A 24,840-nucleotide genomic window follows, 5' to 3' on the forward strand; every position below is an offset into this window, starting at 1 on the left:
TTGCTCCCTTGAAGCAGAGAATGAATCAATCTGCATTCACACTTCTAAGCCCGAAAATCTCATACCTGGGCTCCGTAGCTTGGCTTTCAGCTTCCTCTGGTCAGCTTCTGGCTGCAGAGAATCAGCTTTCTCACCTCAGGCCTCCATGGAGCAATGAAAACAGCAGCTCTGCCACTCTTTCTGCAGACTTCCATGGATCGTAGAAACCAGCAGCTCTGCTACCACTGTTAGAATTCAGGCTCGGTCAGAGGTATGTGCCTATCGGTCTAGGCACCGGCTGAATTCTTTTGACCTCCCTCCGGCGACTCCCGGAAGGAAAAACACACGAGGTCCATTCCGGCGATTTTTCTCAGGCTGTGAGAAAAACACACCAACTGCTTCTCTTCCTTCTCCTCCTCCCTGCATATCCCCAGGGAGGGGAATCAGACACAGACAGAAATGTATCTACATGTCTTTATTCCTGTCTTTAGCAGTCATACAGTGTAAGATGTCTGCTCTCTTCAACAAACAGAGAGAAAACTCCAAACTCCACCCATGTACATCCTGTACAGGTCATATGACACACACGGAGCTCATATCCTGTGCTCAATAAGGAGAATGGACTGCCCCTTTGTTTCCATGGCAACAGTCACACACATCCTGTCTGGCTTTGCAGCCACAAGCAGCTGACTGAGCTGCTATAGCCTTTGCTTGCTGCAGCATTGCTGCTTTAGAATAACAGTGGAGACGCTCCTTCAGGTATACAGGACTGAGGCCTTTTAGGGCTTAAAACAGGGGTGTCAAACTCAAATTCATCGGGGGCCGCATCAGCAGTTTGGTCACCCTCAAAGGGCCGGTTGTATCTGTAGGACTTACAGTACAGGAGAGAAAGGTTCAGGCAGCCGTTGGATCTGTCACATCACAGGATGGCATGCACTCAATATAAAAACAAGTGGAGGTTCCCTGAATGCATGTAAAGTGGAGGTTCCCTGTGTAGAACGGGCGCCGCCGCTAGAGGGCAGACGTTCTCTGGCTTGTAGGCTGCCGCGCATGCGCTGAAGAGGCGGCTTTCTTGTGTCAAAAAAATAAAAATAAAGCGAGAATAAAAGGTGAAGGCTGGCGGCCGCCGGCGGCTACACGGGCCACATGACGAGGTCTGGTGGGCCGGATTCGGCCCGCGGGCCTTGTGTTTGACACCCGTGGCTTGAAAGGTCAGTACCAACACTTTGAATTGTGCCCGGAGATGTACTCAAATATTCCTCTGCAGTAAAGGAGGCAAATGGAAGCCTTCCCATTGTCTTTGTGCTTACAAATACTGGCTTAAGGAGGGATGAACAGGGTGGGCCTGTGACCTGGATTCAGGAACTAAAGTATTTACCATCACAAAAGAATGCCCAGGCTGCCCAGGTAATGCAGTCAGTGACCATTAACAGGTATCCTTGGGGACAGGTTTTCTGCTGTAGACCGCCTCCTGTGATGTATTCCTGCTGTAGACAGTCTCCTTCTGTATAATATTTGGGGGGGGTCTTGGGTGGGCAATTTCAAAAGACTATATAAGGCCTTGCACCCCTCCCTCCTGGTTGCGGTGAGGGGGGGGGACACTGTTGCAAAAAAGATCAGGCTTACTAGCCGCTTTGCTTCTCCATATACTCTAGTTGGCCTCTGTTATTTTCTCCTACCTACCGTATTTTTCGCTCTATAAGCACACCTGATCATAAGGGGCACCTAGTTTCTAGAGGGGGAATTCAAGAAAAAAAATATTATTTAAAGGGAGCGCTGAGCAGAGCTCCCTGGTGCCCTGTGGAGGCTTTGCGCCACTAAGGCAGAAGCGAAAACAGCTAGAGGGAGCACTGCGCAGCGCTCTCTCTCGCTGTTCTGGCTTCTGGGGTAGCCTGCGAAGCCTCCGCAGGGCAGCAGCAAGCCTTCATCCCGGGCTTCCCCCGCCAGCCCTGACAGTATTCCCCACCTCCCGCAAAAGCCCACAGGAGCTGCGCACCCTTTAAGGAGAGTGCGGCTCCTGCGAGCTTTTTTACGAGGTGGGAGAAGGGACTGACGCAGCCAGTTAGTCCCTTCTCCCTCCTCAGGGAAAAGCCCCCAAGAGCGACGTACTCTTTAAAGGGTGCGCGGCTTCTGCGGGCTTTTGCGGGAGGTGGGGGAATTCTGAAAGATCATTTGGGGAAGTTTTTCTAATGAGAAGATATTGTCACAGATGCTTGTTTTTGCCATTTTCAAAAGTGTGAATTTCTGTATCTGCAGAGATAACATGCCTTTTCTTCACATGAAAAATGTTATAAAATAAACATACAGAGTTGACAGAAAACCTTAATCCCATTGTTCCTTTGCAGATTTATATACACAGAATTAACCCCTTAAATTCTAAGTTCCAAGAGGTTCAATGAACAGATGGTTTGCAGTGGAAGAGATCTGCACAAGTAGCTAAGTGTGAAGCAGTAAAAATGAAAGTGCAACCTTGTGAGCAGAATACTCCACACATCTTGGGGTCTTTGTGTAATAATTGTGCAAGTCAGACTTGAGGCAAGCGCTGAAGGCTCTTCAGGGCTGGCAACCTCTTCCCAATCCCACTGGGTTCCAACAACCGCACTAACACTTAACTCTACAGAATAGGCACCTGGATGCAGAAGCCAATCCAAAGGGGTGGCTGGTAGTGGAGGTGGTGAAATGCTTAAGTTCTGAGTTTTTCATGTGCGCTAAAATTCAGCCTGCTTGGTTGTTGTTTTTGTGAGAAGGAGTAAAACAAGGTGTGCCTCGAACTCAGTTGTAAATTCCAGCGTTGGGCTATTGTAAATTCCAGCGTTGGGCTATTGTAAATTCCAGCGTTGGGTTCGGCTGCAGGGGAGCCAGGTCGACAAGATAAGGAAGTAGAAAGAGTCTCTAAATAAGGTTAGGTTTAGAGAGTGTAGAATGGTTGATGTATTAGTACCATGTTTTATGATGATAGGTAGATTGTAAGCCAAGCCTCGAATGAGGGGCGGCAGCAATAGGGATATATACTCTTGCCCGTCCATTGTTCGGGGCTCTTCGTACCACCCTGGGACGAGGAGCCCGCCTTTGCAAACGCGTTATAATAAAAGGGAAGTAATAGACCTTATCTCGGTGTCTCCTTGTCGCATTGTAAGCCCACGTAAGTAACTTCTCACAATTTTTGGCGCCCAACGACGTGGGGCTCTCGACGACCTGCTCGGCGGGGGCTGGGGAACGGATCAGCCGGCACTCCGACTTTCGGAGAGATCTGTTGCTCAGGGCCCGCGGTGACAGGTTCCGGGAGCTGGAAGGACGGAGAACCGATTTAAGATACTTTAAAAGATCGACGGTCTGGGACCGCTGCAGTCGGGGACTGCCTCGCTCGCAGGGACGCCTGCCTGTCTACTAGCCACCGGGAAGGGGGCACTAGACTGAGAGGGGTGAGTATATGGTAAACTCTTGGAAAGGGAGGATTGGGTGATATTGGTGTGTGTATGGTCTCAGCGTGAAAGAGAGGTTCCAAACGGACGCGTGAGTGTGGACCGGGGGCCCGGGACCCCGGCGGGAGGATTAACTTGCGGTTCCGTTCTCCCGCGAGGGAAACGGCCAGGCGATTCCGCGCGATTGTGTGAGTGAACGAAAAAGAGACATAATAGAGTATGGGAAAGAGTCAGAGTACATGTAGAAGGGGCCCCAGTAATGGGACCAAGGACCCCATAGATCCCAATAGTCCTTTGGGACAGGTTTTGTTGGCTTGGGATGATAAGGACATAAGACCCTATAGTAGGGGATTAGTCAAAGAGACAATGATTAATCTGTGTAGAGTAAGGTGGCCAGAATACCCCATAGGACCCGATGAAGGGTATCGTTGGGATCCAGATGGGGAAACAAACCCATACTGGATCAAGCAGTTGAAATTCTATTTGATCAAATCTAAAAAAGATAAAGAAAGACCATACATAGAATTATGGTCCCATGTAACTTTTTACGGGCCAGATCCACCACCATTGAGACAATTTCCACTTAAAGAAAGGAAAATAGAGTCTGATGAAGAGACAGAGATACCTCCACCCACCGGTGCACCCCTGGCAGTGCCTGGATTGCCCGATCTCCCGCAGCCACTGCCTCTGCCACCACAGCCTGGCTGTCGTGGAGGACCCAGCGATTTGCCTCCGGACTATAATCATGTGAGTCCGACTCCCGTAGTCAGGGCAACCGCACCGCCTTACGAGACAACCCCGTCGTCCGGCCCAAATTCTTTGGGGCCTGATGACGGTGTAGTGTCTAGTCCCCCTCTCCATGAAATGTTGAGACATTCAAGACTACGAAAAGAAGTGGAACAGTGTAAACGGGATTTGAAGAATCTCCCATTCAAAGATTATCCGCTGCCGGATGATGATTCAGACGGCAGTCCCAACTTAAGGAAGAGAAATCCGTGCATAGTACAAAATTATCCCTTGAGGGAAGCCCCTGGCGGAATCAACGCAAACGGACAGCCCGTAATGGTATATGTGGTCAGCCCCATAAAACCCTCTGAACTCAGAGAATTAAAGCAAACTTTGCCTAAACTACACGAGAATAGTCAGGAGGTAGCAAACCTCCTACAAATGTGGATGGGACCACACCTATATACATATACAGAATTGATGTATATATTGGGACATTTATTCACTCCAGAAGAAAAGGCAATGATACGGAGGGCAGCAATGCAATATTGGGAAGTAAGGGAACAGGCGCGAGTGGCTGCGCCCGCGGGTAACCAGGGGGCCCCGGCGGCAGTTCCGCCGGAGACCAAATTTCCTATAGGGGACCCAAACTGGAATATAAATAACCCAGACCATCGTGTCCAGCTTACAGATTTAAAAGAAATGATTTTGGAGGGTATCAAGAGGGCAGTGCCTCAAAGTACCAATTTAACCAAGGCTTTTGAGGTTAATCAAATGAGGGACGAGTCACCAGGCGATTTTATACAAAGGATTAGAGAACATTTGACTAAATATTCCGGAGTTACGCCGGACTCTCCAGCATTTGATAACCTGTTAAAGATGCAATTTGTAACCAAGGCATGGCCTGATATTCAAAAGAAATTGCAAAAGATGAATTGGCAAGATGCCGCGACTATAGAATTAGTAAGAACGGCACAACAGGTTTTTGTTAATCGTGAGGTAGTCAAACAAAAGCAAAAATGCCAGATGATGGTAGCGGCTATCCAAAAGGCAGGAGAGGAGAAAAAGAAAATTGGAGAACAGAATGGGAACCGAGAATTTCAGACCAAGGGGAATTTCCGAGGAAGTGGAGGTTACAGAGGCAGGGGGTCTTATGGACCGGGCAGGGGCTCTGGTCCTAGGACCGGAACAATAATATGTTACCGATGCCAGAAGATGGGTCACTTTGCTAGGGAGTGTAGGACGCCGCGGGACCAGATACCCGATGCGCCTGTCAGACAGAGACAAGGACCTCCCCGAGATAATGAGGACACGGGGACCGAATTGTATAGTCTCTACAAAGACTAGGGATGCTCCGGCTCATGCTCTGGGACCCGGAATGAGCCACTGGTGAATTTGTTTGTGGGTCCCTCTCGGAAACCTGTTGTGTTTCTGGTGGACTCTGGGGCAGCCCGATCATCTGTTTCTGTAAATATACCAGGAGTAAGGAAAACTTTAAAAACAGTCAAAGTGATAGGGGTAAGTGGCAAGTCCACCGAAGTCTACCAATTAGAACCAAGCAAAATTGTTCGGGGGGAAAAGGAAATCAAAGCATCCCTGCTGTTCATACCAGAGTCAGGAATAATTTTATTAGGTAGGGATCTCATGGTTTCATTGGGGTATAGATTAATGGATGAGGAAAAAGGAACTCCAATGTATACACTCCAAGCAGAAGAAGAGAAACAAATCAATTTTAAGGTATGGGTGGATGGGAAAACTATGGGGAAGATGGAAATGGACCCAATAAAAATCACAGTGAAGCCTGGCATTACTCATCTATGGACCTCACAATACCCGATGAAACGAGCAGGGAGAATAGGTTTGCAGCCGGTGGTCGACGCCCTTTTAAATCAAGGGCTTATAGAAACTACGATGTCACCTTTTAATTCACCCATATTGGCCGTACAGAAGAAAGATGGCAAATATAGGATGGTACAGGATTTGAGAAATATAAACAGCATAGTGATACCCCGATTTCCCACCGTGCCAGATCCTTATACGTTATTGAGCCGGATCCCTCCTTCCACTCGATGGTATACAGTAGTTGATTTAAAGGACGCCTTTTGGGCATGCCCTCTGGACAAAGACAGTCGAGACTTGTTTGCCTTCGAGTGGGAAGAGGTGGAGACTGGTCAGAAGAGGCAGTACCGGTGGACGGTCTTGCCCCAAGGATATACAGAGAGTCCTCTGTTGTTTGGACAGGCACTGGGGGAAAGATTGAGGGAGTTTAAACCCACTGGATCCAACAAGGTTCTGCAGTATGTAGACGACCTACTATTGATTGGGGAAAAAGAGAAGGAAGTTAAATGTGATTCTATTCGGCTATTGAATTGGCTAGGTGATTTAGGAGTTAAGGTATCCAGAGAAAAATTGCAATTCACTGAGCGGAGGGTTAAGTATCTGGGACATATTTTAGATGGGGGAACCAGGCAATTAGACCCAGATAGAGTAAAAGGGATCATGGAACTACAACCACCTAAAGATAAAACTGATGTAAGAAGAATGTTAGGATTATTGGGATATTGCAGATTGTGGATAGATCAGTATTCAAAGTTGACTCAGTTTTTGAATAGGAAACTGACAGGAAAACAAGAGGAGGTGCAATGGGACGAGGAAGATAAGGCCAGGTGGGAAGAAATTAAGAAAACTTTAATAACTAGTCCGGCTCTGGCCCTGCCAAATCTACAGCAGCCGTTCCACTTGTATGTGACAGTGGCTGCTCAGACGGCAGTAGGAGTCCTGGCTCAGAAAAGAGGGGGGCGATATCAGCCAGTAGCTTATCTAAGCGCAACCTTAGAACCAGTGGTTAGAGGATGGCCGGCGTGCATTCAAGCGGTGGCTGCAGCGGCCGAATTAGTATTGGAAAGCAGGAAATTGACCTTTGGGGGAGCACTGATAGTGCACAGCCCTCATCAGATAGGCGCAGTACTGACAGGTGCTGCACCCACCTGGATGACGGACAGGCGCCTAGTGCAATATGAAGGGATACTCAGAACTGGAAATGATATAACCATAGGGACAGATAGAAATTTGAATCCAGCGGAATTCCTAAGAGGGGAGCGGCAAGAATGGGAACTCGAGGAGCATGATTGCCTTAAGGATATAGAATTAATGGCCAAAGTTAGGGAAGATCTAAGCGAGGTACCTCTAACGGAAGGGGAAAGATGGTTCGTAGATGGATCTAGTCATGTGAGGGAAGGAAAAAGAAGGTCGGGATACGCAGTGGTCAAGGAAGACGGGGAGACGATAGAGAGTGGGGCCCTCCCTAGCACGTGGTCAGCCCAGAAATGTGAAGTAATGGCGCTAACCCGAGCCCTGGAATTGGCAACCGGGTTAGATGTGACAATCTGGACTGACTCAAGATATGCATGGGGAGTGGTGCATACTTTCGGTCGGACCTGGAGAGAAAGGGGCTTCATAAAGGCGGATGGGAAACAAATTGAACACGTTGCTTTACTCGAGCGGCTACTAGAATCCCTGATGGGACCTCGGAAGATAGGCATTGTGCACATCCTCGCCCACACCAAAGGACACAGCTCGGAGGAACAGGGAAATGCATGGGCTGATCTCCGAGCGCGAGAAGCTGCGGAGGGGGAACCAAGGAAGGAAATATTTAAACAATGTGTCCTGCAAGTACCTGTGATTGACCCGCAGGATGTAAAAGATTTAGTGTTCACTCAAAAGGAGAAAGAATACATGGAAAAGGAGGGATGGGAAAGAAAAGGAGAAAGTTGGGAGACTCCGGAAAAGCAAATGGTCCTTCCAAAATCAACTATGTTAAATATATTGGAGAAAATACATGAAGGAAGTCATTTAGGCACGGAGGGAATGGTGAATTTGGCGAAGTCAGTGTATTGGAGTAGAGACATGTGGCCGATGGCGCATGCCATCGCATGGAAGTGTCTGATATGTCAAAAGGTTAACAAAGCCCGGGCAAGGAAAACTGAAAGGGGTGGGCGGCCTCTAGCGGTATGGCCCTTCCAGAGAGTACAAGTAGATTTTACCGAACTGCCAGAAAGGGGGGGGCAGAAGTATTTGTTGATATTTAAAGATCATTTGACAGGTTGGATTGAGGCCTTCCCTAGCCGTAGGGCCACAGCTCAGGTGGTTAGCAAAGCCATTCTGGAACACATTCTTCCTCGGTATGGAATAATAGAAGTCATAGACTCTGATAGGGGAACTCATTTCACCCAAAAAGCAATGCAGGAGGTAATGAGAGCTGTGGGGATCATGTGGAGTTTCCACACGCCCTGGCACCCTGAGAGCAGCGGAAAGGTGGAACGGGCGAATGGGGAAATAAAAAAACATTTGACTAAGTTATATCTTGAAAATGGGCTGCCTTGGACGAAAAATCTCCCTTTGGCACTATTAAGGATGAGGGTGGCTCCCCGGAAAGACACCGGTCTGTCCCCTTTTGAGATGATGATGGGTCACCCATATTTGGTAGTATTAGGAAACCCTCAAATCGAGTTCAGGGATCAGTTTATCAGGAAATATTTGCAGTCACTGTCCCAGTCTCTGTTATCTTTCCACAGACAAGGCATACTAGCACAGCGGCCCCCACTCCTGGAGCAACAGCACACCTTTCAGCCCGGAGACCTGGTCCTGATAAAGGCTTGGCGGACGGAGAAACTCAGCCCGAGTTGGGAAGGCCCATACCAGGTCCTGCTCACAACCGAATCAGCAGTACGGACCAGAGAGCATGGATGGACCCATTACCACCGGGTGAAAAGAGCTCCACCTGAAAATTGGACAGCAGTGACTAGTCCAAATAATCCGCTGAAAGTTACGCTTACCAAATCAGGAACCGGGATCCAGAAGGGCGCACCTAGACTGTGATGTGTTTGTTTTGTACCTGTGTGTGCTTTTTCGAGTGCTGTTGCTGTCAACATTGCGAAGGGTGTGTGCAGTGTGTGCATTGTACTGAAAGGTGCAGCATCATCTTTATAGAGGACGTTATACTCCAATATTGTGAAGTGAAATTAGGAGGGGAGGTAACGTGCCAATTAGCAGAAACCCCAACGGTGAGGCAAGCTTTAATCTATTTGAACCCCACACATGAAAGGTAACTGGCAAGTATTAGGAATAGTATTAATAGGATGGGCCACTTCATGGGCAACCCAATCGGAACCCCAGTGCACCGAATGCATCCAGACAACCCGAACAGGCAATAAAATCACACAGACCCTAATGTATTATAATATAGCCCCAGAATGTGTTCAACAGTTAGATCCTTGTGTTCACAACCAAACTCAATATTATAGATGTAAGGTAAAAGGAAATAAGACGGAATGCTATGAACCCCTGGCGGTGGGACCCATAACTTCCAGTATATATGTTTACGGATATAAGGGCGGAACCGCTAATCAAGCTGGTGAGGGGAGAAGTATGTTTTCCTTGGCCCAAAACCGACAGGGTTATATAGCACATAATACAACAAGGGGAGAGGGCAGGATTATGGTCTGTTTTGATGCTTGTATCGCAATAGATAAAGGACAGGGCCCAAATGGAGGGGCAGGGGTCTGGTGTGGAAATCGTGGATGGGAACAATCATATTTACAGGAAAGAAAGTACCTTTTCCAGAGAATAAAAGGAAGCAACGTGGGGGCTGGGGCCGGGGTATATAATTATTGGTACACAGAGGGAGTTAATAAGCAGCCCACCTATAGAGGCCCTGAGGGAATAAATCTCACTAGGGGAGCTGCCTCCACCGACTGCTCCACAGGAAAATGCAACCCAGTATGTCTATGGGCGAGCGAGAGACCTTCTACTTCGCCTAAATTTGTGCACATAGGTATAGGCATTGATGGGACTGGAAAAGATCCTTATGGATATCTCATCATACAAATACACACAACTAAGGTAACAAGACAACCCATATCAGTATTCGAAGATTTTGAGGAAGAAGTACAGCATTTAAATACCCTTCCCCTACCCCCTAAAGCCCATAATATGTTCCTGAGTTTAGCTGAGACTATAGCCAAGGAATTAACGGTGAAAAATTGTTTTGTATGTGGAGGAACAAATATGGGGGATCAGTGGCCATGGGTGGCTCATGAAGTAAACTATACGGAGGTATATAAAACACAAAACAATTACACTTATAAGCATTTGGGTAACGAGGTATGGCAAATCTCTAATCACCTAGTTGGGACAGAATGCTTCACCAGAAACACCAGCCGAACGAATGGAACGCATGTGGGGACACTCCCTTGCATAGGACAAGGGGAGGACAAACAGTGGTGGAGTCAAGGGAATAATAATAAAACTTGGCCCTCTCCCCTCGGAAATATTACCAATATGAGCTTTCTCCTAGACCCGGAGAACAGAATGCTAGAATGGACAACCCCCGATGGGTTTTACTGGGCTTGTGGGAGCTATGCTTACAATAGGTTACCTTTGAATTGGGTCGGCTCATGTGTATTGGCAACCTTAAGACCTAGTTTCTTCCTGCTCCCTTTATATACTAAAGCAAAATTAGGAGTCCCAGTATATGATGAAATAGGACCACGACGAAAACGGGGAATCCATATAGGAAAATGGACAGACACAGAATGGCCCCCAGAGAGAATTATCCAATATTATGGTCCAGCCACTTGGGCAAATGATGGCACAGCCGGATCCTTTGGCAGAGATCCCATCTATTTGCTGAATCGCATTATCCGTTTACAGGCAGTTGTAGAAATAATTACTAATGAAACAGCCGCAGCGTTAACCAAATTAGCTAAGGAAAGTGCTAAAAGCCGAACCTATATTTTGCAAAACAGGCTTTCTTTGGATTATTTATTAGCAAAAGAAGGCGGGGTTTGTGGAAAATTTAATCTTACTAATTGTTGTATTGAAATAGATGATAGTGGGAAGGTGGTGAAAGACATAGCAGACCGTATGGTAAAGTTAGCACATGTACCGGTCCAGACTTGGGATGGATTAAATTTTAAGGATATGTTTGGTTCATGGTTCCCTAAATTACCTGGTCTGCAGGCCATAGTGGCCCTAATTGGGTTAATTGCGGCAGGATGCGTTTTAATTCCATGCATTTTGCCAATTTTCGTTAGAACTATCAATAATTCTTTGTCCCTCCTAGCAGAACGGAAGGTATCCACATATTTTATGAAGATGCAATATGCCTCAGTACCCACATCCGATGAGGAAGCAGAAATAACAGCCCAAGAATTATTATGTGAGTTCGAGACAAGATACAAAAAGAGGGGGGATTGTGAGAAGGAGTAAAACAAGGTGTGCCTCGAACTCAGTTGTAAATTCCAGCGTTGGGCTATTGTAAATTCCAGCGTTGGGCTATTGTAAATTCCAGCGTTGGGTTCGGCTGCAGGGGAGCCAGGTCGACAAGATAAGGAAGTAGAAAGAGTCTCTAAATAAGGTTAGGTTTAGAGAGTGTAGAATGGTTGATGTATTAGTACCATGTTTTATGATGATAGGTAGATTGTAAGCCAAGCCTCGAATGAGGGGCGGCAGCAATAGGGATATATACTCTTGCCCGTCCATTGTTCGGGGCTCTTCGTACCACCCTGGGACGAGGAGCCCGCCTTTGCAAACGCGTTATAATAAAAGGGAAGTAATAGACCTTATCTCGGTGTCTCCTTGTCTCATTGTAAGTCCACGTAAGTAACTTCTCACATTTTTTATTAAAAAAAATATTTTTTACCAACATGCTATAATATTATCGTTTTAGTTAAATAAATTGTTTAAGTTGTTATTAAGGAAATGTTGTCCAAATATAGACAGTAAACGTATTAAACCTCAGAATAATTTCATAATTATCTGTCTATGTACTTCTAATAGTGTAACCAAATCAGAAATTTTTGATTTAAATAGAATCATACTGACTAGTGATTTACTGTAAATTGTGATTGAAATCAATTTGATTTATATCAAATCCACCCTGATTGCAATCTACCACAATGTCTGAAATAAGGCTGGAACTATACAGAGGCGAACCGGACAATGTCCTGGCAGCTGCTACTACTTAGGTGTCTGAAACGGATAAATGAAAATATTATCAATCATCACACACTCAGTTTCATCAGCAGGCAAGCCAAGTTTCATCCTAGCAGGACTTTTGGGTTTGGGCTAGGCTACCAAATGGTGGTATTCAGGACAATCCAAAGTATGGAGATGAGTCCTAGTGAATACATATAACCTGGTAGTGTCATCAGGGAAGGGGGGAGAAGGGGGGTCAGGGGTGCTGGAAGGGGAGGGGTCTCTGTCGAGGCTCCTCCCCCTTCCATTAACCCTTCCCTGGACTCCCTCTCTCCCTTTCCCCAGCCAGGCGCCCCACGACCCGAGGGATTCCTGCCAGGGGGAAGCCGGGAGAATGGGGGGCCTCAGCCCCACCCCCAGCCCTGCTTGGGGTCCTCCTTCCCCTTCCCGCCAAGGTGTCCAGGGGGGCAGGGCAGCTGAGCATCTCTCGGCCCCCCAGGAAAGAGAAAGGGGAGTCTGGCGGTGCTGCTGCTGCCCAGGAGATCTTGCCAGGTGTAGATCCCTGCAGGTGTTGGGTCCCCCCTTCCCCCCTGGGTCGGGGCCTGGATCGGGGCCCCTGTCGACGGGCCCCAGGGAGGGCGCTTTCCTTACGGGGGGTCTCCCCTTATCCCCCCTCCCCTATTCCCCCCTTCCTCTCCCTCTTTACCTCTTGGTCCTCCGCCTCCCTGGCTCCAGATTAGTCCGCTTTCCTTGTCTGCAATAAAAAGGGCAGCGGCGATTCAGCGACGCCCCTCCTCCTTTTCCGGTCTGGAAACTTCCGGCGCATTTCGCGGCGACACTTCCGGTTCCTTTTGAGACGCGCGCATCCCTAGAGCTACAAAATTAGAGCAGCCCCTCCCTGTGTCCGGAGGGGAAGGAGACGGGACGGCGCTGCCTCTGGCCTCCTGCTCTGGGGGCTCCATGGGGACCCGGCCCCCGCCCCCCAACTGCCTCTCCTCCTCACGGGGAGTCTCACTGGGGGAGGCAGGGAGGGGGAGGCTCTCCTTCTGGGCCTCCTTCTGCATGCCAAGCACTCAACCGGGGTCCTTCTGCATGCAGAGCAACTCCTGCATTGCTGAGCAACGCCCCCTAACAGCCAAGCCCAGCTTCAAGCACCAGCCCTCCTCCCCCCCATTAGAAGACTTCAGGTAGTTGTTTTTCTCTTTGACATCTGGTGGGAGGACGTTCCACAGGGCGGGTGCCACCACCGAGAAGGCCCTCTGCCTGGTTCCCTGTAACTTGGCTTCTTGCAATGAGGGATCCGCCAAAAGGCCCTTGGAGCTGGACCTCAGTGTCCAGGCTGAACGATGGGGGTGGAGACGTTCCTTCAGGTATACTGGACCGAGGCCGTTTTGGGCTTGAAAGGTCAACACCAAGACTTTGAATTGAGTTTGGAAATGTACTGGAAGCCAGTCTAGGTCTTTCAGGCTGCCCCTCTCCCGTTAAAAAACCACCCACTGGATTCAGAGGCAGTGAGGGATTCCAGACAGACAGAGGCACCCTTGCTCTGGGATTCCCTTGCCAGCAGAGAGACTTCAAAAGCCCCCCATGCCTCCCCCTTCCCTCATTAAGTGTTGTTCTAACCTCCCTATTGCAGGTGGAAAGAGGAATGTGGGGCCTGCTTATAATATCTTAGGGTGGCAGGATTAAGATTTGGGACTGGGACTTTCAGAGCCACTTTTCGCATGAGATTTCTTCCAACTACTGGAGGAAAGTATGTCTGAGGTTTCTGACAGAAATATAATTATTACGGGTGAATTTAATGGAGTAATAGCACTGGACTATGACAGAGCACTGAGGGAAAGTATCTCAGAAGAAGGCAAAATACCAAATACTTTTTTGATATGGTTACAACAATAGATCTACTAGATCAGGGGTCAGCAGACTTTTTCAGCAGGGGGCCAGTCCACGGTCCCTCAGACCTTGTTGGGGGACAGACTATATTTCGGGGGGAAATGAGCGATTTTTGCCCGCCCACAAAGAGGCCTGAAGATGTTTGGCTTTACCTGTCCCAGTTGTCGTCCCAATAGCCCTAGTTGGGCTTCTCCAGCCAGGTGCCAGGGCAGGTTGGAGGCTGCGTTGGCCGGAGAAGACAGAAGCAGAAGCCCCGGAGGAGCCCCGGACGGAGGCAGGGGAACGGGGGCATTGCCAGAGCATTTACCCACCAACTGCTGCTGCTTCCCAACCCGCAAGCGGCAGCTGCGGCCGCTGCAACAAACCCCCTGAACGCCATGGGAGGAATGAAGGAGGGAGGGCGTGACGAAGAAAGCGCGTGAGGAAGCGGCACGGAGAAGGGGCACAGAAAAGGAAGGGGTCTCCTTGCGTGTAGGGGGGGCACTTCTGGAGTCAGCCGAATCCCACATTCCCACATTTTTTTTTATAATATTTTTATTGAGTTTATAACATATAAAACCAAAGGTCAAATTACAAATTTCAATACTTAGACTTCCCCACATCCTCCAACCCCTGCATTCTCTGTATTACAAAACATCAGCAATTTGTTAACTTGTTTAAAAAGCTTAATGTATCTTTCATTTTATCATGTTACTTAATCGCAAAAATGTTGTAACCCAAGTCTTAAAGGTTTTAATTTCAACACAATAAAATTGTTTGATTACTCCACCTCTGTCTTCTTGTACCTTAATTTCCATTTCATTAAATTACAGTTACTGAAGCTATGGTTTCCTAAGGAGTGCATTTTTTTTTTTAGCATTCATACAGCTTATAGTGTTTTTTCAGATAGTCCTTGAATTTTTCCCAGACTTCCTCCATTGCTTCTTCTCCCAAGTCTCGGATTCTGCCAGTCATTTCGGCCAATTCCATATAGTCCATCAACTGCGTCTGCCAATCTTCCAGTGTGGGTAGATCTTGTGTCTTCCAATACTTTGCAATCAGGATCCTTGCTGCTGTAGTAGCATACATAAAGAAAATTCTGTCTTTCTTAACCACTTTCTGGTCCACCATGCCCAAGAGGAAGGCCTCCGGTTTCTTGGGTAAGGTAAGCCTAAGTACCTTTTTTAATTCATTATGAATCATCTCCCAAAAGGCCTTCACTTTCGGGCAGGTCCACCAGAGGTGGAAGAATGTCCCTTCCACCTCTTTACATTTCCAACATTTGTTGTTAGACAGGTGATATATCTTTGCAAGCTTGACTGGGGTCATGTACCACCAGTATACCATTTTCATAATATTTTCCTTCAAGGCACTACATGCCGTAAATTTCATTCCGGTGTTCCATAACCTTTCCCAGTCTTCAAACATAATGTTATGCCCTAAATCCTGCGCCCATTTTATCATGGCGGATTTGACTGTCTCATCCTGTGTATTCCATTTAAGCAGCAAGTTATACATTCTCGAAAGTAACTTGGATTTTGGCTCTAACAACTCTGTCTCTAGTTTCGATTTTTCCACCTGGAATCCAACCTTTTTATCCCCTTTAAACACTTCCTGAATTTGAGCATAGTGTAACCAATCTCGCACCTTGTTTTTTAGCTTTTCCATGCTCTGCAGCCTCCAGTTGTCTCCAACTTATTCAATTATTTCCCAGTACTTAGGCCAGTAGGCCTCCATGTTAAGTCTCTTACGTGCTTTGGCCTCCACCGGTGAGAGCCACCTCGGAGTCTTACTCTCCAATAAGTCTTTATATTTTGTCCAGACCATCAAAATTGCCCTTCTGACAATATGGTTTTTAAACAATTTGTGGATCTTAACCTTGTCATACCACAAATATGCATGCCAGCCAAAAGCATTATCAAACCCTTCCAGATCTAGGACATCAGTGTTCTCCAGCAAAATCCAGTCTTTCAGCCAGCAGAAGGCTGCAGATTCATAATATAACCTCAAGTCTGGCAGGGCAAATCCCCCTCTTTCTTTTGCATCGGTTAGTATTTTAAACTTTATTCGGGGCTTTTAGCCCTGCCAAACAAATTTAGAAATATCCTTCTGCCACTTTCCGAAACATTCCACCTTGTCCACGATCTGTAGGGCCTGGAACAGAAATAACATTTTCGGCAATACATTCATCTTTATAGCTGCTATTCGGCCCAACAAGGAAAGTTTCAATCTTGACCATGTTTCCAAATCTCTTTTGATTTCTGACCAACATTTCTCATAGTTATCTTTAAACAAATTCAAATTTTTGGAGATCAGATACACCCCTAGGTACTTTACTTTTTTAACCACATTTAATTCTGTTTCTTTCATGAACTCATCTGTTTCTATAGTTGTCAAATTTTTTGCTAAAACCTTGGTTTTTTGTTTGTTCAACTTAAAACCCGCCACCCGACCAAAGTCAGAGATTATTTCTAGCACTCTTTTAGTACTGGAGACTGGCTCCTGTAATGTTAATACCAAATCATCTGCAAATGCTTTCAGTTTATATTGTTTCACTCCGACCACAATTCCCTGTGCCAACCGGTCCTTTCTAATCATGTTCAGTAGCACCTCCAGGACTGAGATAAACAATAGAGGAGATAGGGGGCACCCTGCCGTGTCCCTTTTTCAATTTTAAACTCCTCTGTCACCACGTTGTTTACTATCAGTTTAGCCTTTTGTTCTGAATAGATTGTTTCTATTCCATTTTCAAACCCCCGCCCCACTCCCATCCCTTCCAAGTTTTTCTTCATAAACATCCAAGAAATATTATCAAAGGCTTTCTCTGCATCGATGAAAATCAGCACCGCTCTTGTACTAAGGTTTGTTTGTAAAAATTCCAAAATGTCAATGATGTTTCTTGTGTTATCAAACAAATGCCTGCCAGGTAAAAAGCCTGCTTGGTCCTTATGAATCACTTCATTTAATACTTTTTTAAACCTATTAGCCAAAATATCTGCAAAAATTTTATAATCCACATTTAAGAGTGAGATGGGACGGTAGTTTTTAAGTTGGGTTTTTTCAGTTTCCAATTTTGGTATCAACGTGATGAAAGCTTCTTTCCACGTTTCTGGTGCCTTCCTCCCCTCCATAATCTGGTTACAGACCTCTAACAAAGGTTGTATCAAATAGTCCTTCAACGTCTTATAATATTTAGAAGTAAGTCCATCCGGGCCTGGAGACTTGCCCAATTGGAGCTTCTGAATGGCACATTCAATTTCTTGCTGCGTGATGTTACAATTCAGGATTGTTCTCATTTCCTGGGGTATTTTTTGTAATCCATTATTTTTAAGAAATTGATCTACCTCAAAGTCTTTTTGCGGCCCTTGTGAATAAAGTTCTTTGAAATATCTCTGGAAGCATTTTCTAATTTCCTCGGGTTTCTGAACCATTCTCCCTTCGATCTCTAGATTTGTAACTGTATTAAGTTTTTGTCTCTTTTTCAACTGCCATGCTAGCAGTTTCCCACACTTGTTAGCTGATTCGAAAGATCTTTGTTTCATTTGTTTAATTTTCCATTCCACCTCTTGATTTATCAATTTCGAAAATTGTGCCTGGAAAAACTTCACTTCTCTCAGCACTTCCTTCGACTTGGGCCTAGATCTTAATTTTTTCTCTCCTTCTCTTATTTTCTCCAAGATCTTCTCCTTCTTTTCATTCCAGAGCCTTTTCTTAATCGTGTTTTGTTGTATTAGAAACCCTCTCATAACTGCTTTACTTGCGTCCCAGATTATTCTTTTTTCCACAGCAGTCTTTAGATTTATCTCGAAGTAGTCCTTTAAAGTTTTTTGGGCCTTCTTAACAATCTCCTGATCTCTTAATAATGTGTCATTCATTTTCCATCTAAAGGATCCAGTTGTACTTAGTCTCAATTCCATTTTCAAAGCATTATGGTCGGAGCAGGTTTTTGGGCAGATCTCCACTTTTCTGGTCTTAGGTGCCAGTCCTCTAGTTATCCATATTTGGTCGATTCGCGTCCATGTCAGATGAGCTTCAGAGAAGAAAGTTCCTTCTTTCCCTAGAGGGTTCTTGACCCTCCATATGTCAGTCAGGTCCATATTGTCAGTCATTTCAAAAAAGGTTTTAGGTAGTCTGCCGTCTTTCGTTATAGTAGTACTTTGCGATTTATCCATGTTTACAGATGCAACCCCATTCATGTCACCCAACATAATGATGTTGTTGTAATCTAAATAATCCAGCATAGTCTCGTGCAGCTTCCTAAAGAATTCCGATTTTCCTTCATTTGGGGCGTATATTCCTAATATCAAAAATTTTTCTCCTTGTGTCTGAATTTCAATCGCCAAAATTCTGCCCTGTTCATCTTTAAATAAAAATTTAGGTGACAGGCTCTCCTTTGCATATATCACCACTCCTCTTTTCTTAACTTTGTCCGATGAAATAAATTCTTGGCCTAATCTTTTGTTGATTAACACTTTTCTATGGAGCCTTGTCACATGTGTTTCTTGCAGGCAAATAATGTCCAATTGTTCTTTTTTCAAAATATGAAATACTTTTTTCCTTTTTTCTGGAGAATTTCCGCCATTTATGTTCCAACTAAGAAGTTGCAGAGACATCCTTGATCAGTTAGTGGGTGTCACAATTGGGTATCTAAGTTTCCCTCCGATCCCGGAGGTGGTGGTGCTGGTCCAGATCCAGATGGTGTACGTCCAGGTGGTAATCCCGGTGGTGGTGGCCAAGAAGCTGCAGCTCCCTTTTGGAGGTCCTCCTCGTGGTCGTACAGGAACTTCTGCTGGTCCTCAGGTGATTTAATCCTTACTTTCCTTCCTTTGTAGGTGAATGATAGTCCTTGCGGAAATTCCCACCTATAGGGAATTGCGTTGTGCCTCAACAATTTGGTCAGATCTATATATGTGGCCCTAAGATCCAATAGGTGTTTAGGAATGTCTCTATAGATTTCAGCCTTTTTACCTTCTACTTCCAAAGATTTTTTAAAATGTAGGCCCAATATCTTATCTCTTTCCTCTCTTGTTCTCAAGACAACCAAACAGTCTCTGGCCTTGTCTTTCTTTACCGATCTTCCCAGTCTGAAGGCCGTCACAATTTTAAAGTCTTTATCTTCCTCAATCCCCCAGAATTTAGAGAATAAAAGTGTCAAAAAGCCCTCTAGGTTACCTAATTCCGATTCTGGGACAGCCCTTAGCCTGAGGTTACTTTCCTTACTTTTCAATTCCACCAGTGACAGGTAGGCTTGTTGTTCCCCTACCTGTCTTTTCAGAGGCCTTACTTCCCCCTTGATCTCCTCAACTTTTTTGTTCGCCTGCTCAGCTTTTTGGTTGGCTTCCACAGCTAATTTGTAATTTTCCGCCGTAGCTCCTTGCAATTTTTCAATTGCCTGTGTATGCTGGGAAACCTGATCCGTTAACTTGCTAATAGTGGATGTTGCTTGGTCAATTTTAGATGACTGATCGTCCACTTTTTTATTTAGAAGTGCCAGTTGTTCCAAAATTTGTTTCAGGACTATCTCAGATCCTCCAGTTGCCATGTCTTCTGTGTCAGGCGGTTTGGCTTCCACCTCCTGTGCTATCAGCACAGCTGGGACAGATGATCTGCGTTGATGAGTTAAGGTTGTTTGAACTAGTTGCACAGATTTCTTTTCTTTTTCTTTAGCTTTAGCTGCTCTTGTTTTCCCTGTGCCACTCATTCCACAGCTGCCTCTGTTCAAGGTCAAATAGTCTTTTAATCCATGAGAAAGACAGGTCCAAAATGTAAACAATTTAACCACAAAAAATCCCAATAAAATACAGTTCCCAGGCCTCTATATCACCGCAATCCTCTAGAGGGAGTGTTTCAAAGTTTCAAAGGAAGGAGAAGTTCTTTTCCACCATTAAAGTTCCTTTGTTCCCCGTATTGAGCCTTTGTAATTCCCAAATACAAAAGGAGGCTTCCGAAGGTTTCTATTTCTTAAAGTAGTGCCACAAGGTGTCAGAAAGGTCCCAGCAACAATGTTTAAACGTTAATATCTCAGTCTATGTAACAATTTTGACTCCGGTAACAGTTTCAGCAGTTTGAAAGTTCTCCCTTCGTGCGCTGACAGCCCGGCGACTAGGTTTCCCCTTTTAACTCTGCTTAGTTCAAAAATAGGAAGAGAGTTCCAAAATAGATAAATCCACCAAGTTAACCAATATATCCTTTTATCTTCTGGGTACAGATTCAATTTACGCCCCTTTGTCCTGCTTTTAAAATCTTTTTCAAGCGCTTCAGCCCACTTCAAAGTCTTTGCTTTGATCCAGCTAGCAGGATCGGAAGACGGACTTCCCGTTACTCGCCTCCCGTTTTCAGCCAAATTTCCCAAATTTAGTCCAATCTTTTAATACCCCTTACTCACGGGTATGTTCCAGCCAATTCCGATGTTTTCAAGAAGAAAGGTCAGCGCTCATCGGCAGCAGCAGCGCGGCTTCACTTCCATGAAAAGAGCGATGAACTCACAGCGCCGCTCCCCCTTTCACGTTCCGGAGCCTCTTACGAGGTCCCTTCTTCGTTTCTGGGGGGGCTTTTGGCGCCCGCCGAGTCCCACGGCCGCAGGCTCGCTCTGCCTGCGGTTTTTCTTAATGGGTCTCCGCTTTGCCGCAGCGGACGACCCTTTTTCGCGGAGCCCCTCTTCACAAAGTAAAGAGGACCGCCATTGCCGTTTTGCGCCGCCTCCGGAAGTCCTCCTCCGCCTGGGATTTTTAAGGGGTCTCCGCCTTCGCTGCAGTGGCAAGACCCAATTTTTATTAACAATTGTTAGTTTTTTGAAAATGTCCATTGGGTCACTTTGATACAGTAAGACATGGGACGCATTGATATGTATAAAAGTGCCCTGCTTAGTATACAATAATCTCTAAACAAGTGTCATATCTCAGGAAAAAACAGAATCTTGTATGTTTGTCTTCCCTATTGCAAGTGTTGAATTCAAGGATGTTGTTTTGCGGTTGCCAAAACCAAATTTCCCAAAGGGCACATCTTGAACATCATCTCTTTATACTTTTTCTATTGACTTATGTGGATATAATGTGTAACAAAAGCTAAATGTTAAGTAATTATCTTATTTTTATAAGCATTTTGTTTAAATTACTATTCTTTGACCACCTAATGTGAGTTCCTATACTTTTTAAAGTTTTTCCAAACTTCTGGATTATGGGTCTTAGGTTGCCTATGCCTGGGATAGAGGGTTAAATCAGGGCTGGCCAAATGGGACTCAGCTCCGTCCCCTCCTTGTCCCTCCCTGCATCTGCTGCCTGAGGGGGCTGCCTCAGTTTCCCTTCTCCCTCAGCCTTCTCGCTGCCTTCCAAAAGACAGTCATACCTCGGGTTACAGACGCTTCGAGTTGTGTTTTTGGGTTGCGCACCGCAAGAAGGACACTGACAAACTGGAACGTGTCCAGAGGAGGGCAACCAAAATGGTCAAAGGCCTGGAAACGATGCCTTATGAGGAACGGCTAAGGGAGCTGGACATGTTTAGCCTGGAGAAGAGGAGGTTAAGGGGTGATGTGATAGCCATGTTCAAATATATAAAAGGATGTCACATAGAGGAGGGAGAAAGGTTGGTTTCTGCTGCTCCAGAGAAGCGGACACGGAGCAATGGATCCAAACTACAAGAAAGAAGATTCCACCTAAACATTAGGAAGAACTTCCTGACAGTAAGAGCTGTTCGACAGTGGAATTTGCTGCCAAGGAGTGTGGTGGAGTCTCCTCCTTTGGAGGTCTTTAAGCAGAGGCTTGACAACCATATGTCAGGAGTGCTCTGATGGTGTTTCCTGCTTGGCAGGGGGTTGGACTCGATGGCCCTTGAGGTCTCTTCCAACTCTATGATTCTATGCCTTGCCCTGCGGGGTCCTGGGGCGAGTTCTGCATGCCATAGTGGGGAGTGGAGAGGGGGCTGGGGGGGTCAGGCTGTGCCCCCAGGAGGAGTCTTTTCAGGGATTGGGGAGGGGGGGGTCATCTCCAGCCGGGGATGGAACCAGAGACCTTTTCAGGAAAGAAAGGGAATTATAGGGCTTGTTTGGAGGGAAGGGAAATGATGTTTTCTGGGAGGGGGAAGAACACCTTTTTGCCCCACATTCCTCCCCCCCCCGAGTCCCAGAGAGGAAAGAAGTTGTTTAAAGGAGAGGCAGGTTAGAGGAGAAGGGTCTCTCCCCTCATTTTCGGAGGCCTGGAGAGGAGGAGGAAGAGGGGCCACTTGATTGGGAGGTTTGGGGAGGGAGAGGAAGGCAGAGAAGTGCTCCCCTCCCCGTGGATCAGAAGAGCGGGAGAAGGGCTGGGGGGGACTCCCCCCCAATGTTTGCATTGCAAGATCCTTTTTACAGGGCAGAGATGGAGCCAGCCTTGAGGGCGGGGGGCAAGAGACGAGTGCCCCCCCTAAAGCAGCCCCACTGGGACCCTGAGCAATCACCTGGCGACAACTATCTTCTCCCCACCAAAAAGGAAAGGCGTGGTCTTAGATGCCGCCTCTCCAACACTGTTTTATGGATTGGGACACATCCAGCAGCAGGCTGGACTCTGTGACTTCTGTGTTATGGGGAAAATTGGGGTTCAGTTTTGACAGCTCCCTAACTCCATCCAGGTGAAAAGAACATTTCTTGGGGTGCGCTACCTTAAAGCGCTTTCCAACTTTGCTGGAGTCTAGTCCTGCAGATGCTGGATTGATCAGAAAACGCGAGACGGCAGGCAAGCAATGAGGAAGCAAATCAGTGGCCAGAAGGCCTGATCATTTATTTGTTGCAACAAAGGTCTCAATCTCTAAGGAGGCAAAAAAAGAAAATGTCCAGAACAAAGATTACGTGAGTTTTTAATAGTTTCCACGTTTCTCAGTGGGTCATCAAAACATCACAGGTATGTCCTGGAAGAGGAGTGGTGTTGGGCAGAAATCTGTGGTCCAGACATGCCCATGTCAATCACACCTTGTTTCAACATCCATCTAACACAAGGAAAAGAAAATATCATCACTGACGTCCACTTCCGAGGGTCTTCTGGCAGTTCCCTCAGATTTACAGGGTACCAGGCAGAGGGCCTTCCCGGTAGTGGCCCCCTCTCTGTGGAACACCCCCCCCATATCAGATGTCAAAGAGAGAAAGAACTACATAACTTTTGGAAGACATCTGAAGCAGGGTGATCTCTCAGAAGTGAAGGCTTTGCGCTGTGATATGGAAAGGGGGGGTGCCTTCCTTCACCCTTCCGCCGGTCACCAGACGCTCCGAGGCGATGACCTCAAGGGCACCCAGCCTTACATCGACCCCTCAGCCCCCACACCGTTGCATAAGCACCACACTATACCCCTAGCCCCATAAATAAAGTGCCTTTCCCTTTCCTTATACGGAAAGGGAGCCTCCCTCTCACTCCATCTTTACTGTGGGTTGACCGTATCAAGCTGTATCCTCCATTCGCTACAATGGCTGCATTCTACCCAATCAGAACCATGCATTCGCTTTGCAGAGCTAGCTCAGTGAGCTCCTGCACGCCTCATTTAACCTCTTGACAAGCTGCTGACGGCTCCTCACTGGGGGAACAATGGAACCGAAACTTGTGAAATTCGTATAAAATCAACCGCAGCTCCGATCTCCTTGGTTTTGGTGTCGATCGACTCAGTTTCTTCAGGACTCCATGACACCTCCTCTGTCTCCATAATCCCTCGAGCGAGGAGTCACATACTCAGGAAGACCCTAATCCGGTCAAATTACTCTGCCCAACCTTTCCTCCGGGCAATACCAGGTGCCAGACTTTACATACTTGGACTATTGTCCTCTCATCACCAATACTCAGGAAGCAATTATCTGTGCATATCTCCAGCTCTGCATATTCCCCCTCCCTCCTCGGTATGTTAATCTCTGTAACCCAACCTCTCTTTAATGTATTCATGATGTAACTATGATGTATTTTGCACTGTATTCTGGGACATGGAGGGAAGTTTCAAAAACTCATGTCACCCCTTTCTCGCTGTTCAATCTCGCCTTGAACCTGTTGCGCAATAAACTTGGATCTTCTGCAGCTTGCTCCTGTCTCCGGCTGAGCTCATTTTCCTCCGCAGGGAGCTGCGGACTTAGTCCGATGAGCTGGGTGGCAGAGCAGCCTCGCACCAAGATTTTTCCATAACAGCTGAGAGATCTGCTGAGGAGCGGCTGGCTGCCTTCAGATGGTGCAGGGGCTCTCAGATGTAGCTTCCGGGCTGCCTCCACCTTCCCCAACCCCAGCAACTATTCCGCCTGGCTGCCTTCACGGGGTTGCAGGGGATCTGAGGCGGAGGTGGGGGCTCCTTTAAAATTCTCCCTTGAGGGGAGTGCACAGCCTCAAACCCCTCAACGGAAAGGGTGACGGAGCCTGTCCCTCCCCAGCTCAGCAGCCCCGATCCAGCTCCTCTTTCCGTGCAAGCAGCAACACTGCCTAGCGGAGCAGCCCGATCCCATTCCTACTTGCCGCCCGGCCTGCCTTCCCTCACAAGGAAAACAGAAGTATGGCACTCAAAACGGAAGTTATACTCAGAACAGAACATGTTCGGCTTCCGAAAAAAGTTCCAAAACTGGAACACTTGTTTCTCGGTTTGAAGAGTTCAGGTTCCAAGTAGTTTGAGAACTAAGCTGTTCGAAAACTGAGGTACCACTGTATTTATTTTTCCCAATTACAACTGTATTTATCCCCTCCCCTGGTGGTGATTTTCTTGAGTCAAAATGAGTGTATACCCCTAAACATTTTCTTTTTTTTGGGGGGGGGAGAACTGAGTTATACCATAACATTACATATCAATGGAAAGATAATTTAATGAAGAATGTAATGCAATAATTTTTATGAAGGATTATTTATTACAACAGTAGTCATAAAGAAGAAATGTGAAA

The 24,840-nt window shown here is 46.5% G+C and overlaps 2 protein-coding genes across 4 annotated transcripts in view; both read right to left on the reverse strand.

Annotated features, from left to right (window-relative positions):
- LOC309364892 (uncharacterized protein) overlaps positions 1-24,840 on the reverse strand; it is an 86,784-nt gene that overhangs the window by 18,349 nt on the left and 43,595 nt on the right. Inside the window, exon 1 of one of the 3 annotated variants that reach the window (XM_081902871.1) lies at positions 14,150-14,396. The exons of the other annotated variants lie outside the window; for them this stretch is intronic. Coding sequence (XP_081758997.1) covers positions 14,150-14,300 — 151 coding nt within the window. The 5' untranslated portion in view covers positions 14,301-14,396. Of the gene's footprint in view, positions 1-14,149; positions 14,397-24,840 lie in introns of those variants that run through there. 3 annotated transcript variants of the gene reach the window in all.
- Positions 21,374-24,840, reverse strand: part of LOC309364772 (uncharacterized protein) — a 45,821-nt gene continuing 42,354 nt past the window's right edge. Inside the window, exon 3 of the mRNA XM_081902666.1 lies at positions 21,374-21,828. The gene's annotated coding sequence lies outside the window, so the exon portion shown is untranslated. The remainder of the gene's footprint in view (positions 21,829-24,840) is intronic.

This window comes from Podarcis melisellensis (assembly GCF_964234715.1).
Source record: "Podarcis melisellensis genome assembly, chromosome: 2".
In the NCBI taxonomy this organism is placed as follows: Eukaryota; Metazoa; Chordata; class Lepidosauria; order Squamata; family Lacertidae; genus Podarcis; species Podarcis melisellensis.